The sequence below is a fragment of the Anastrepha ludens genome, chromosome 3 (genome assembly GCF_028408465.1).
Source record: "Anastrepha ludens isolate Willacy chromosome 3, idAnaLude1.1, whole genome shotgun sequence".
In the NCBI taxonomy this organism is placed as follows: domain Eukaryota; kingdom Metazoa; phylum Arthropoda; class Insecta; order Diptera; family Tephritidae; genus Anastrepha; species Anastrepha ludens.
In genome coordinates this window covers 129,771,323-129,787,275 of record NC_071499.1, presented here as the reverse complement: position 1 = coordinate 129,787,275, position 15,953 = coordinate 129,771,323, and the positions used below count along the sequence as shown (strand labels likewise).

The 15,953-nt window shown below is 35.1% G+C and overlaps 1 protein-coding gene across 6 annotated transcripts; it reads right to left on the bottom strand.

Annotated features, from left to right (window-relative positions):
• Positions 1-5,504: 5,504 nt before the first annotated feature.
• On the bottom strand, positions 5,505-15,130 carry LOC128859235 (ras GTPase-activating protein 1). 6 transcript variants are annotated; one of them, XR_008454116.1, is made up of 12 exons: positions 14,783-15,130; positions 12,344-12,421; positions 11,670-11,861; positions 10,434-10,547; positions 9,785-9,857; positions 9,281-9,690; positions 9,015-9,226; positions 8,307-8,941; positions 7,335-8,241; positions 7,116-7,266; positions 6,505-7,045; positions 5,505-6,445 (listed from the first exon to the last, which is right to left on the bottom strand). XR_008454116.1 is itself a non-coding variant. In XM_054096065.1 (11 exons), exons 2-11 carry the CDS (start codon positions 12,369-12,371, stop codon positions 6,897-6,899), a joined length of 2,871 nt encoding a protein of 956 aa, XP_053952040.1. In that variant the 5' UTR covers positions 12,372-12,421; positions 14,783-15,130; the 3' UTR covers positions 5,505-6,896. The 6 variants fall into 6 exon arrangements, 5 of the variants coding, with proteins under 5 accessions (XP_053952040.1, XP_053952041.1, XP_053952043.1 ...); XM_054096065.1 differs by having other exon boundaries at positions 5,505-7,045; XM_054096066.1 differs by lacking the exon at positions 14,783-15,130 and adding an exon at positions 14,186-14,773 and having other exon boundaries at positions 5,505-7,045.
• Positions 15,131-15,953: the final 823 nt, after the last annotated feature.

Genomic DNA, 15,953 nt, shown 5'->3' with positions numbered 1-15,953 from the left:
AAAATTAAAAACCAAAACAAATTTGTTTTATTAAAAAAGCAACTACCAGTTAAATTATCGTGAATTCCTTGTGAAAAAGCATACACAAAACATGCAATACCAAAAAAAATAAACAACTTGGCACACACGGAATTTACGAAAATTCTGAATTTGTTTGTTGAATGGAAGCAGTGGAATGCTGATTAAACGCAATAAGTAAACTTCTCTGCAGAGTGTACAGCAAATTAAATTGCACTGTTTCTCTTTTTCCTCATTATTTTCTCTTCTTGCTCCTGCTTAAGTCTCTATCCCCGCCTCAGCAATTTAACTAAATTATTTTTTCTCGTGCTGTCTCCAATCAAAAGCATCGGTGAGCATGCGAAAGCACACCCAACGCTGAGAGACTTGTAAATCGCAAAAGGCCATGTTCAAATTGTTGCATACTTCGTGGGGCTGTTTTCTTGTTTGGTTCTCGAAATATCGCACGCCATAATTTTGAACCGATTTTGAGAATTTTTGATTTGGCCTAAAATTAATAAAATTCTTTATATGCTGCGTGATTCTTATTCGTTGACGAAATTTTATGCTTGGGTATTTAGGTTTAAAAAAATTCAGATATTTTGTTTGGAATTTTTTGAATTTATTTAGTTTTAAAAAATTGCAAATATCGCACCCTAAATACAAAAAGGTCACAACTCAAAATGTACTTCTGCTCAAATATGAACGAGACGTTATCAATAAAACGGTCCGCGGATGACATATGGCAAAAATAAATTTTTTGTTTTTTGGTAGGACTGTTATAAGCTTACATGGCAAATTTCAGCGTGATATGTTACATAGTTTGTTTTCTATGCTACTGTAAACAAGTCAAGCTCGAGTGTGGAAAATTTTGAGTTGTGCCCCTTTTGTATTTAGGGTGCGATATGTTTTTGAATGCATTTTTTAAATAATTTTTTCTATGAGCTCTTGTTTAACTAATTCTGCCATATTTATTACAACCTATGTTTTTTACAAAATGTTTACCCCATTGAGTGATTAAAATTGAGATTTTTTTCGTTGAAAATTTATAAACCAGGTTTAGTAAAGAATAAAATGAAGCTTTCTCGCCTGCTCGATTTCTTAACACAAACTCATGGACGTGTTTATGCTTTGCGCAGTTATTAAATTTGTTTAAAGGCATGTGAGTGATGTTTAAAAACGTGGCCACGCGTCAAAAAATGTCATAGGTAACATTTAATGTTATATCATTTAATTTTAATTAAATTTAGTTTTTTTTTTTAATTTCCCCCACCGTACGTTTCGGAATATGCCGCTGAGTTGTTTTCAGCAGCGCCCCTTAAAACATTAAAAATTACTGACCCATTGCATTCCACCTTCGAATGCAACCATCCTTCTCCAGTCCCGTCCATTAATAATTTTTGCGAGTAAATCGCGCTTAAAAATCTAAATCTGTCATCGGGCACCATGTAGTGAATTAATTACGCGCACGAAAGAATTAAAAAAGCTTTTGCATTTGATTTTTATTTATAATTTTTTTTTTGCCATATGCGTATTTTTTTATTTCAAAATTTTCACATATCTTAAATGTAGTATATGTGTTTTGGTTGTATAAATTTTGCAAATACTCGTACAATTACATTTTTTATTGTATTTTTTTAATTTCCATTTGCTTAGGCTTTATTAAATATTTTTGCTTTTATGTTTCTTAATTATACTCGCTAACTCTTATTTCTTATTTTTTATGATTTATTACCATAAATAACTACGTATACATGAATACAAAAGTTTGATAAAGTTTAGGAGCAGCATTTTTCGCTTGTTTCATTATTCACTTTTTTATATTTTTTATTTTCATTTTTATTTTTATATTTTATTAATTTGAAAAATATATATATTTCGGTTTTTATTGACAGCAACTCTTAGGAGGTGTGTTTGTAGGATTCCTCTCACCTTCTGCTATCCTAAAAGTGGATTTGTAAGGAGAAAACGTTTGGCTTTCAATGTTAATCGAGATAAAGAAAAGAAATTAAGCAAAATTAGATGTAAATCAAACTAAAATTTTATGAAAAAAAAAACAATTTTTTAAATTTTAACAAAATAAAGTAAAATACAATAAAAAAATATGAAAAAGTTGCTTAACTAATATAAAGTATTTTACATACTTTGTTCTACTTAAATTAAGAGAGTAAAATAAAAAAAATTAAATAAAAATAAAAAACTAGGTTAGGTTATACTGGCTGGCCGAAGCCACGCAGGAACCATTTTGGTCCATAGCGAACCAGATCAGAGTCTTATTTTTAGCGAAAATATGCATACATAAATAAAAACTAAATAAATTAAAATTAAATTTAACAAATAATATTTCCACATTATTAACGTAAAAAATAAAACTTAAAATATGTTAAAAAAATTAAATTCAACTGAAATTAAATAAAGTAAAACAAAGAAGGATAAAGAAGAGTGTTCAACTGAAAATTTTAAATTATAAATGTGATGAAATAAGTTAAAATAAAATAAAGATTAAATAAATAAAAAATTGATAAAATCGAAATAAATTAAAAATATAATAAAAAAATTTTGTTCGACTAATTAAAAGAGACACATAAAGCGTTAAAAAAGTCGTAAAAAATTAGCATTTACCAACTTTCTCCTGGTAGTTGTGTAAAAATTATTGGGATACATAATTATTTGTTTCACTTTTACCTTTGGTTACATTGTTTTCGCTGTAAAAATTCATCATGTCGAAGCAATCAAATTTTAAATATAATATGTTCGCTTCAATTCCATTGCTGCTTATTTATTGTTGCTCCCTTTATTTTTATATTGTTTTTGTAAATTTGCTATTTAATTGTATCGATATTTTTTGTTTATAAAATGCGCTAAGCTACACACTGTATTTATAGAATTTGTTGATAAACTGTCCGCTTTACTATTTCAATATTGATTTCAATTAAGTTTTCTTTGTATACATATTTATTAAAAAACAAAAAAAACATTTTGAGTACAATTTATTGAGTTGGGTTGAATATTGTGGTTTAAAATTTTGCACGGAAAAGTAAAAGGCATTAATGAAAAAATAAAATAATAATAGATTAAAACACACACAAGCCAAGGTTCTAGTGATTGTTTTTTTTACCTTTGATTTGTTTCTTAATTTTCCGCTACAAATCGAGTGCCCTACCTCTTTATGCTGCCCGCGCGCGGCAAATATTTAAGAAGCACGGATAGCTAAAACTAGGTTACAGTATAAAAAGTGAGGCACAGTGTGCCTGAAGATCTTTTGAAAAACTTCCGTCTACACATTGAACACCAAATGCCCTGCTCATCTTAATTTCTGATTGTACAGCGGTCGCCAATACAAGATTGATAGACATTTGGTTTTACGAGAATTTTTTTGCGGCAGAAATGCATTCGAAGATGGCACTTTCGACGCTACATATAAGAAAAAGTGCGCAATTATTAACTGGGGAATAATAAAAGAATGTTGAGTTGTAGGCTATCGGACGGGTCACAGGTTGCGGATAATGAATTGCCTTCAGATATGGAGGTTAGCTGCGAGTAAGTTTTTCCTAATAAATAAGCAGTCACGGACAAGTAGCGTATTATGGGGTGGGGCAGTGAGCTCTGTACAATCTTATAAAATCTACAAGATAAAATCCATCACCGACAAGGCGAAGATGTGTCGCCTTTCAATAAGAATTTAGCATAAAACAGCGCCGACCCTAGGGTAGCCATCTATCGCTTCTGACTAAAATTGGTTACTGAAACTAATATTATAAATATTTAAAATAAATTATTTATATAGTTTCTTAATTTTAGATACCAGCTGTAGGGATTGAACCGACGGCAATCGTACTATGAACCCGTTATTCATGCAGAATAAAAATGAAAGCAAAAATTATAAATCATGTATATTCCACCGCTACTATTCGTACGATCAAATCCGGTTCGAACTCGTTTTCACTTTTTTAGTTTTTTCGGTTTTACGGCACCCGTCACTTGACAACTTTTTCTACTCGCTTAGAGGAATCTGCCAAAAGGTTGATATGACGCTTTGCCGCGTGGTGAGTTGCGCTTAATTTAAGATTTCAACAAAGAATCTTGCGGAAAATGGATACAATTGCCGCGTATTTAAATTGTAATGAAACGGAAAGTGAAACAGCAACAAACGCCAAATAACATGCTTGTTGCGAAATGTTCTGCACAATTATTTGCACGTAATTTAAATCAGCAACTGTTTTATCACGAATACCATCCAGTACAATGGCGGCTGCTGCGACACGACAGGCAGTTCTGCGTTACGGGAACGACTCGGATATATATCCGGCCAAGGACTGCCACTCCAGCAGCATTCCCCGTATATGTATGAGAAATGTTTATGCTGCTACAGCAACAACAACTATGTGTCGATCGCGATTATTGGATTGCAGTAAATCTGCGAACTGCTTTATCCACCGTTTTTCAGCGGCAGGTTTGTCGACCGCAAAAGGGGATATCAAAACTCATCAATTCGAATTGCATTCCCCGAATGGCAGCCGTCGTATACCACAAGAGGCATGAATACGTAATTGCTAAGCATCCGAAGCCAGTGAGTGCTGCGTTGGTTTTAGTTTATATAATAGCTTTATTGTTATGAAAGCCTTTATGAAAAAAAAGGTTAAAAAAATAAGAAAATATTAAAAAAATACTAAAAACAATTACTAAAAAAATAAAATATGCAAAAAAAATTAAAATATATAAAAAAATAAGAAAATTAAATATATATATATATATATATATTGTATATACACGAGTACACCCTTTTTGGGTGTTTGGCCGAGCTCCTCCTCCTATTTGTGGTGTGCGTCTTGATGATATATATACAAATGCAAAAATTAAAAAAAAAAAAAAAATTATATAAAAATATTAAAAAATAAATAAAAAACTATAAAATATACATATATATAAAACAATTATAAAAAAAGTTTATAAAAAAATATGTAAAAACTTTTTTCAAAAAAAAATGTTTAAATAAAAACTTGATAAGCTAAAAAAACAGAGAGACGCGTGCTGCTTTAAAATAAAAATAAAAACATATTAAAAAAAATATTTAAAAAAATATAATAAAAAATATATAAAAAAAAAATTGCTAAGCTAAAAAACAACAAAACGCACAGGCGCGTGCTACTTTAAACACAATGTCGTTTTATGGTATGCGCACTTTGTAATGCACTAAGAAAATTGCAATTCCAATATTTCGCTTTTATTATTGTTCATCAGCTGTTGTATTTTTGTTTAGAGATTTTAATAATTGCGTTTACTTATTATTTTTTAATTAATATACATACATATAGTACACATGTATGTTTTCTGTTATTGTTACATACTTAAATTTGAGTTTCACACATAAATGATAATTACGGTAATTGCTTTTAAAGGAAACAAATCAGTATTCATGTATATATATAAGTTCGACTAGGATACAAATAAATGACTATTTAGTTATAGTTTTCTATTATTATATTGTTTTTATTTCACTTTTTATCTTTTTTTTTTTTTTGGTTTTTATTTTTTTTTATAATTGAAAATGTTTAAAGCTAAATAGTTATATTTTTCCTCGCTTCGCTACGCACTTTTACCGTTTACACTTTCTAGCCGATATCATTTATTTATTTATATCTGTATATAATTATAAAAGAAGACGCATTTATATGTGTGTAATATGTATAAGAATATATTTATATAACATTCATATGCTTGAGTATATAGGTATTTATTTTAAAAACAAAAGCAATAAAGCAGAGAGCGAGTTTTTGTTTGAAAAAATGCGCGCACAAAAGAAAAACGAGAAATAAAACTAGGAAAAAATAATTAAAAGTAAATTAAAAAAAAAACACGAAATCCAAAAACAGTTTTAAGAACAAAATATATATTTTTAAAAACGCAAATCTAAAACAAAAATAGTATATGCGTCTCATTTCTGTACGCTTTCACCAATTCCTAAACTAAAATAGAGAACGCAAAGCCAAATGCACATTTAAGAAAAGTGCAGAATATTTCATATGGAAAAAAGCAGGCTGGTAGCGATAGTTCGGATCTTGCTGCTGAACAAAATACAGGCATGCACTTGAAAGCCAATATTAAATGGTAGAATGTTTAAAGGCTGTTTGCGTTGTGTAAAGCCTGAAAAATTCATAAAAAATATTCACCGTAATTAATGAGCTTTGTGGCATAGTTGAAGTATCGCTTTGTTTCTTAATTATTTATACATACAATGTTTGATACGAAAATAAGAAATACGAGTTCTGACAAATGCAATTCTGCACAACCAACGGAAAACAAAATGAAAAAATCACGTTAATATTGCTAAACATTCTTTGAGTTCAAGATAATCTCCGCCATAGCAGAAAAAACAACTTTACAAGTAAACAACTAATTTTTCAAGCAAATTCCTTAGCTGCAGCTCTGCCTTAACTACCTTCTTTGACTGAAATTGAGAGCAAATTATTCACTTGTGTTAATTTCCCAAACACTTCTATTACGTACATGGAAAACAGTTGATTATTGGATGTACCAGCGAAAATACTACTAAATTCTTCAAATGCTTATTGGTTTTACGTGTGCGACAATTGGCGTTCGCTACTGATTTCGGCAACATTTTCTCTGGGTAAATACTACGTGAAGGTTTATGATCTTGTTGTTGTTGTTTTAACAGCATATGCTGTTTAGGATCTCCCATTTAACCGCGCTTTTCTTTATAAGATATGATTAGCGTTGTTGTTATTGTATAAATAATTGTTGTTTGGTGTTGCTTTTTACTTGTTGTTGGTTTGCTTTAGCGCCACACTCACTGACACATGACTGACTTGTGGAAACTGACTGTGTTGCGGCTGTTTGGATGGCACGCTCCAGGGATTCTCAGCTTAGTGACTATCTTCTTAGCTAATCTTTTCGCGATATTTTAGCTTATGTTTTGTCAGCATGTCAGTGACCGTTACCAGTTTTTTAATGGATAGTATATTCGAGAGGCCTTGCAATTCGGGCAAGTAAGATACACAAATGTGATGGAGAGTGGCCAGTTCGCGACCTGTAATGGTGACAGCAAATGTCAGTTAAATACATATTTCGTTTATATGCAGCTTAATTATGTTGCTCACCAGTATCCTGCACAATGTGATTGGAATTTTGTTCGCTAAACATGCCAGGCGGCGGATTTGGATCTGTTACCAATGATAATTGATCGAGAAAGACAATCATGCGCTCTTTATTTTTCAATATGAACGGATTGACCACCTCCATGTATTGTTCCTGCAACGAAAACACATAGAAAACAAATTAATATGTAAGTGGTATTTGCATAACCCGCCGTTACCCACCTTGCCACCAAACTCTATAAGATTGGCTAAATTTTGCAGACATTTGGCCACCATTATGAGCGAACGTGTTGCCATTGTTGGCGGTGTCTCACTGACCAAGCCAAATTGACGCGGATTGAGTAGCGCCGGACATAGTAGCCGCAAAAAGATGAAGCCAGAGACGACGCGCGTGCGCACCAAACGTTCAGTAGGCCACTTTGCCACTACTGCCTTCTGCAAGCAATTGCATATGTAGCGCACACTGCGTGGGCATGCCTCGGGAGAGGTAAAAATCGAATGCGTCACCAAGTCGAGTATCTGCAGCAGAAATTCTGCATTGGAGCAGGCATCATCGTTCACATCCATCTTGGTGGGATTCAATTCGGCCGATTGCTTGCTATCGAGGATGCGTTGCACCGTCTCCGAAACAGCGGCATTCAAGAAACCTGTGCATTCGGTCCGCATGTGCAAATCCATTAATGTGGTGGCCAATGAAGCGCCGCGGAAAAGTGTGGTGGTCTCATTTTCGCGTGCTATTTCCGCCTGGCAGAGTATGCGTATCAGTTCCGTCTCACGTTTTTCATGGCGGAACACGCGTAGCAGCGCAGTGGCGAGAGGCACCCGATCGTTGTGGCAAAGTTCAGCCAAAGCTTTCACCACACACAGCTCCGGCTCCAGCAACAGCTCCTGCAGCGGACTGTACTCCTCGCAGGGCATAATCAAGTCGTCTAGATAACGCATGCGCAAACGCAACGAACCCCACTCACCCATTGGTGTCATGCCGGTAAGCTGATGCCACCCCTCCGTCTCTTGGCCGTTCTTCAAGCTAGCCAAATCGATGGTCAGTTCAGCAACTTCAGAGTCCTTGCCGCGTTTGCCACGCGATACAAGCGTAATTGTTAGCGAAACCACATCGGGCGGCACGTCGCTGTAGGCGGGAAAATTAAATGGTTAATTAATACAAAAGTATTCACAGTCAAGCAAGTTACTCACTCTAACACGAACTCCTCCTCCCACACTGGATCTGGTGCAATTTTCACGCGCGTTTTGCCCACCTTCACTTGATTTAGCGATATGCTGCAGTACGGATGTGGCACCAGCTTAAATGGCAGCTTATGCGCCTCCAACACATGCAAATTCAAGCAGCGCAACTCACGCAGACACGGCACCTTGATTTGCGCGCGACTGAATTGCGAACTGCATTGCGCTTTGAGCGCATTGATCCACTCCACGTAGGTCTCCTGTGTCGCGCAGAGATAAGTGTTGTTGGCCAAGCACGGCAGTGCGCGTTCGACTATTTGAAAACAATATGGCCGCTCCCATAGCGATTCATGGCACTGATAGAGATACGCGCACGATAGATCAATAAGACCTTTCGGTTTAGTCTTTTTGGGATTGTCATAGAAGCAAAGATGCGTTTCGCTGCCCTCGCTGATAAGTGCAAAGTAGAGTTGCTTCCATTTAGCTGTCTTATCGGACTTCTTAAACAAATGGCCATGATGCTTGATGCCTTTAATCTTCTTCAAGCCGATTTGATCACGACATTCGCGCAGTGTGGCGTATATTTTTTCTGCAGCCTTCTCGACAACGAACTGCTGATTGAATTCGGGCTGCGAGCCATTCACCACCTAAGAGAATGTAAATTTGTAAGTAAATATTTAAAACTTATAATATAAATGGCAGTGAAGTCAATGCACTTACTGGATGACTGAGCGAATGCCCCTCAACGATTTGCTCTTTGCGATAGCGATTGATCACTGCATCCAGACACTCGAATGTTCGTCCACCCATCAGATAACGCACGCCTTTCTTCTCAATGCGAAAGCGTTGAATTTGATTGTTGATGTGGAAGAAAAGCGAATAATCGCCAGGCGAGTTATCACTGGGGCGCACCAGAAAGCTGCCTGGACCGGCTGTTTACACAAAAATAAATTTATACGAAAACATACTTAAAATTTCTCACTCACCCTTCACCAACATATCGACAGCCTCATTCTTCGTGCAATTCGGATGGAACCATGGAAACACCGTATTCGGATCGATTACCGGATCCAAATCCTCGACTAGTTCACGAAAAATCATGCCCTGCTCTCCGGTACGATGAGCAGTTACCCACAACCAACCGTCGCCCATATCATTATGTACAAAAAATATGTCACCCTTCTGGAAACTCAACTCATCGGTGTCGGCCATTTTGGTGTAGGGCAAGTGCGCCACCACACGTTTCTTATCATTCACCGGTTCGGGTGGTGGCACTGGAATGAGCAGGCGTTCACGTTTCAACAAATCACTACATGATGTGTAATAGCCGACGAGATCACTCAATGAAACGAATTGGCGACCACCAATGTAAAAATCACCGCACACAGCAGTAATACTGGGAATTAAAGGAAAATAAATATTAAAAATTTAAAAATGAAGATGTATGGTATTTATTATTTTTTGGAGCATTTAAAATACACGCTACTCACCGAAAATGATTAATGCCAGTGCGCCCCAAATAGCTTAATACATATGAGCCAGGCTTCCGATCGCTTTCACGTACTGAAAATAATAGATAAAACAAGCATTAATTAAAACAAAAAAATGGCGGTTTGCGGTTTTGTTATTATGAAAACTAAAAAAAAAAATTATTTGGAAGAAATCTCCGAACTTACATTACCCATTCTACCTTTTTGATCCAGTTAGAAAAAAAAATACATTAAATTAAAAATTTATAAAATTTTCAACATTTCATGTGCATTAAGTTTAATATTTTCTTCTTCTTTCTTTCTTTCTAGAAGCAGTAATCGTCACACCGTTACCACCCTTTTTGAGTGTTTGGCCGAACTTCTCCTATTTGCGGTGTACGTCTTGATGTTGTTCAACAAACGGAGGGACCTACAGTTTTAAGCCGACACCAAATCGATATTTTTTTATGAGGAGCTTTTTATGGCAGAAATACACTCCGGGGTTTTCCATTGCCTGCCCGGAGATTCGAACGTACGCACTTTCGAATGATAGTCACGCAGCAGATCATTCGGCTACGCCGGCCGCGTATATACAAACGTAATATATATACATAGAATACATATTTGATGGTTCACTACTTATTAATCCAACATTTTTTCTATCTCTTACCTAAATAGCTGCCCAATTTGCTGCTCCCACGTAGACGAGATTCCGCTGAATAACGGTCCAAACGTCCGTGGTACCATTCACTCTCCGGTGGAGCAATTATAGCAGGACGTTCACCTGGAATTGCGCATTAGAAGTAATTAGTATATCTATCATTCTAAAAAACAAAATTTAAAGATTTTAAATAAAAATAAAAGACGGGATTAGTTTTTAATACGTTTCTTTTTCTGAGTTGCGTTTGAAAAAAAAACAAGGCTTTCTATGGGACCAACTATTCATATTTATTTTCATACATATGTCCACTCAAACCAACTAATCTAACATCCCACCTCTCTGAGCTACACTTAGGTGACCTTAATAGCAACACTTACTGAGGCACCGATGTAGGCAAGGCTTAGTGAGGCTGCAACAAGAACAAAAACTTAGATTGAGGTGATTAGGTAAGTGGCTTAAAGATCATTTTGTCCGCTTATCTACACAAACTTCGTCTCTGCCCATTTATCTTAGAAACTCCAAGAGAATGTTTGGTGGTAACCATACGCTCAAATCATAGTGATAATCCGCTGCCAGATGAATCGGAGCAATTTAAGTTTTATATCTGGTTAAGGCATTTTACAAAAATTTCTTTAGAATTTTGTATGCTATTAAAATGTGCTGAGCAAAGTAATTACTCTTTAGATTAATCACTAATAATAATTTTTACCCATATAAAGAAACTTATTTTATTTTAGAGCCAGTTTTTAAGTGCTAATTTAACTGTGGTCAATTTTTAAATTGAGTTTAGGACTGAAAAATTGGGCGTTTGGACTTAGTTTAACTGGAAGTTATAGTTCACAAGTGGTCTTATCTTTATTGAACTTAAACTTTTACAATCAGTTGAGAACTTGAATTTCTTGGCGCATCTTAATTGATTAAGGCATAACCTCAAATCAACTCGTGTCCCTTTACAGGTGAGTTTACTCAAAGATTATTCTTGTTTGGGGTCGCAAGGTTGTACAATATTTTTTTATATTTCAACATTCATTTGTACGAGGATTTCATATTGATCCTTATTGACTCTTATGGCAAATATCTACGCGATTACTTTTATATCTCCAAAGGCTTTTATTCAAAGGAAGAAAAACGAAAAATATTAGAATATTATTTCATTAACGCCCCATGCGCTCAATAAAATATAAATCTTTAAATTAGTAAATTAGATATTAAAGTTAATTTAAGTTAATTATTTTTTCAACTCACCATTCAACATATTTGGGCCGTCGAACTCATCCTGATCTAATTCCTGGGCCAAATCACCCAAATCAATACCGCCAGTAGCCATCAGTGCGCTTAAACCGAATGCAGCTAAATTACCGTCATCCAAACCGGCAGTTAGTGAACCAAGTTTATCTTTTTGTATGACAACATCCACATTCCCCAAACGCATTAAATCTGCCATAGTTTGCAAGCCAAAGCAGATTTAGTAAATATGTATTTGTTATATTGACGGTATACTATGTATGTATGTTGGTTTTGTTTACAATAATATTTTAAGTAATTAATTATGAAAAGTGCCAGTTAACAGAGCACACACACAAATACGCGCTGAGCAGCTAACACGTAGTAAATATGTATAAATGTAATTGTGATTTTTTATACGCTTTGGCACGTGTTGTTGCTGATTACTAAGTAATAGATGAGGTACACAAGCTAATGCTGTAAAATTGTTAAGTGATTAGCATACACAGAATTATGCGAATAATGACACCTCACAATGACGACAGCACACAAATACAAAATGTTAGCACGAATTTATGCAGCTTATTTGATACTCTCGTTATTAATAGATTGTGATTAAATGTGAATTAACGATGACGTTAGTTTAATGGAAAGGAATTGTATGTATGCATATATGCATGTGTTCAATGGCATGCCTTTGTCTTTGCCTTTGCGACCGAGCATAAACAAGTCAGTCAATGGTGATGAATAGCGACCAATTCGACACGTAAAAACTGGAAAAAATAGGAGCAAAAATTTGCATCTATGGCTAAGTGAAATGAAAAAAAACAATGCAAATTATAGACAAGAAATGTATGTATGTACATAGATACACTCAACAAAAGCTCATACACAACAATTAAAATGTCTAAAATGTCAAAAAAGCTCAAGGCAACTCAAGAATTTCATATTCAATCGGAATTATAAAATGCAACACAAAAGTAACAGCAGTAACAAACAGCAGACAACGAACGGTAGACAGCACCACAGGAAAAAGGAAATGAAAAAGCGGAAAAGAAGGTGAGGCACCAGACAGTGCTAGTGAGCGACGCGCAGCTGGAACAGCAACATTAATGCCTGCATTGCGCTCCGCTTCAACTTTGGCGTCCGCGGCGGCGTAGTACAGTGTTTTTCATAATGTTTTAAGGAAATACAATTAAAATCTACTTATTTTGTTTGTTTATAGACGAATGTTCCCCTGCAGCAGAAATCCACGAAATTTTTTTGGAATACCTTGTACTGTTACAACAACAATTTTTTTTATGTGGCTAAAATCCGTTCCGAAAACCAAATTGGTAAAATCGTTGTAAATGTATTAAATTGGAACGGGATTACTTCGAAGAGAACGAAATAGATTAGGTAGAATAAAGTCCCGTTCAATTTGATCACTGTTGAACTGTTTTAAAATATAATCAAGTTTTATTAAGGCGAACTTGGAATTCAGCACCTCAAATGCATAAATTTATCTTTATTTATTTTTATTTCATACTTGATTGGTTTTGGATTGGTTTTTATGTACCCATCTTTTCGGAAATATGCATTTTCCGTTTAAGGCAAATCGTTTTATGGATTGTAACGAGACACTGGAAACGTCCAGGCCGCCAATTAAAAAAAGTAATTCCCCACGCTTTTTGGCCCCCTGATTAGTTATTCTAATCGGAAGAAAACTATTTAAAATAAAATAAAACAATTTTTGTTGTTCTTATATTTTATCCGTTTTTTCGGAAAAATATTATAAATGTTAAAACAAATAATTTAGTTTTACAGTGAGCTTTCTGACGTACTTTCTTACTATACGTATTTTCTTTCCTTTGTTTACCATAAAATCACCGTGCACATACCTTCTCATCGTTTTCGTGACGTCGCTGCTAAGAGCATTGGCCAGCGCGGAGTTGCTTTGCGACGACCTGACGTTCAAAGACAGACATTTGTGGTATGTCGCAGGAGTAGGGATGAAATGGATGAATGAACGCTCGTTAATTCGTCAGTGTGAAGTATGGATGCAAACACACACATACACACATTATAACTAGATTTCTTTAGGGGAACGTAGCTGAAGTTTTACGTCTAGACGGTCTAACACGGGCAAAACATAAACTCAATTAGGCATGTGGGCGGTGGCAGACGCAGCCGGCTGCATTTAATACGAGAGAATTACAGGATATTGCACCGATCAGGACGGTACTATATGCAAGAAACAGCAAAAAATCACTGCGTTTAATCATCACTTCTTAAGTGCGTTAAGTCTCTGACTCAGCGTGTCGCACACACATATAAAGATATGTTGAGAAAAAAATTATTTTCCAAATTGTGTACCTCTAACTCGCCGTAATTTACACGGGCAAAGCGCATAGGAACCCACCACCGCACAAACATCAATTATCGCGCCCGACGAAAGTACTAACTAAAGTCACATTTACTTTTCAAATAAATTTTTACAATTACAAAAACTGCACTTCAGCGATAAATGAAATTTAATTCAAGCAATAAAAAATTACCGCCATGGACGGGAACAACGACGCTGACGTTGCTGTCTATTCGTTCTGCACTTTTTTCTACAAGTTTACTTGCTCCTCGTTCGTTTATTTGTTTAATACTCCAACTCTTTCTGAGTGAATGCAGCACAACGCGCTTATGATGTCTACTACTTTGAACGACCACCACTAGACTATATTAGCAAGCAGCGGAAAACAACGATGTGGCGACGATATTTAACAACGTAGTGACAAAGCCGACGACTGCGGCGGCGCTAACAATGCCGCAGGCAGCGTTGACTTCAAATTATGACGAATATAGCAGATAACTCTGCAACGCATTGTTACTATACTGTCTATGAAGCGAGCGTGAAATGGACTGCGTCTTAACATGCACTGCCCGGTCCGTATAAAGCTGGGCAGCTACGTCGTCTTGCCACTATTGCGCTGCGCTGTGCTGCTCGGACCCAATTGAGCACTTTCAATTTTCACTGCATCACCCGTGGGCACACACATATGCACGCACCCCACCCACTCGACGGTGGGCGCTATTACAATTTTCCTTCAATACAAACCCACACGCATAAACACATTCATTTATGTGTATGCATATGCACTCACATCAGTCCTGCATTGCGTTCCTTTGCGACCCAATCACCGCTACTGCTCTGCCACTCTAGGCCCACTGTTGCAGCCGCGCCTCCTTCTGCAGCACTATTTTCCAAAATCCAATCAACAATAAACCAATGCCGTATTAGAAGCACCGCTATTTTTTCACGCCGAGTTAGCAATCAAATCAAGTTTTCAAATTTTTATTAACATCCTTTTATCAACTGTTTAGAGTTGCATTCGAGTTATTGTAAAAACGACTATTTATTGATAGTATTTCTCTAATAAATTGAAAACTTTTGGAGTAGAAAAATCTTTCCGCAATCCCACTTTGTGAGCTTGTTTCTGCTTCTTCTACGAACGGCAGTGGAATGACGTATTGTGAAATCGATAAGAGCGCATTGTTGCATTTACAGCAAAACTAAACAAACTTTAGGAGTTGAAATTAGCCCTTAAATAAATCTTAAGCAGAAGCAAGCAAAGTCAATTGAGTTGACTAAATCATTTTTAATATATATTCTTTTCCAATTAAAAGATGTTTATAGTTTTGAAGAAAAATCGCAAAATCTCCTATTCTTACATTACCGAGAATTCATTTAAGTTCTCTGCATTTACTTGTTAGCTAAGTCAACAACCGACACAAACAAATTATTACCACAGTATGCCTCAAATTGTGATATGAAGTCTATTATTAAAAAATGAGCAGTATACGATAAAACACGATTTTGCATAGGCTAAAACAACATATCCATTACATGAAATAAATACTAGAATACGAAAAAGTTTAAATTTATTGTTTTTTTTAGAAAAAAATATTCACATTCCTTATTGTACACAACGCAGTATGTATAGTATTTATATTACAATTCTGTTCTAAATTTATTTTAAGTTTACACACTTGCAGAAATGTATATGCATACTTTTTATGACTAGGCAACCTCTTTATAAGAAACAAAATACACAAATATTTATTAAGTTTTTGTATTTAGAAATAATTACATATCTATGTACAATGTACATACCTACAATTTGTATTCAAGCAAAACTTTTATAATACACTTGTAGATGAAAAATTTACGAATCCATGAAAAGTTGGTGTTACGCAATTTGAAAATAAAAATGTATAGCTACTGAAGCTCTTTAGAAGCCTTAACTAAATCTATAAATAAATTGCAATTTTAAG

Excerpts from the sequence above, each read along its gene's own strand:
- LOC128859235 (XM_054096065.1), bottom strand. The coding sequence starts at position 12,371 with ATGCTCGGTCGCAAAGGCAAAGACAAAG. Across the intron at positions 9,227-9,280 it reads TGTCGATATGTTGGTGAAGG|CCGGTCCAGGCAGCTTTCTG; the intron begins GTGAGTGAGAAA and ends TTGTGTAAACAG. Across the intron at positions 8,942-9,014 it reads GGCATTCGCTCAGTCATCCA|GTGGTGAATGGCTCGCAGCC; the intron begins GTAAGTGCATTG and ends ACATTCTCTTAG.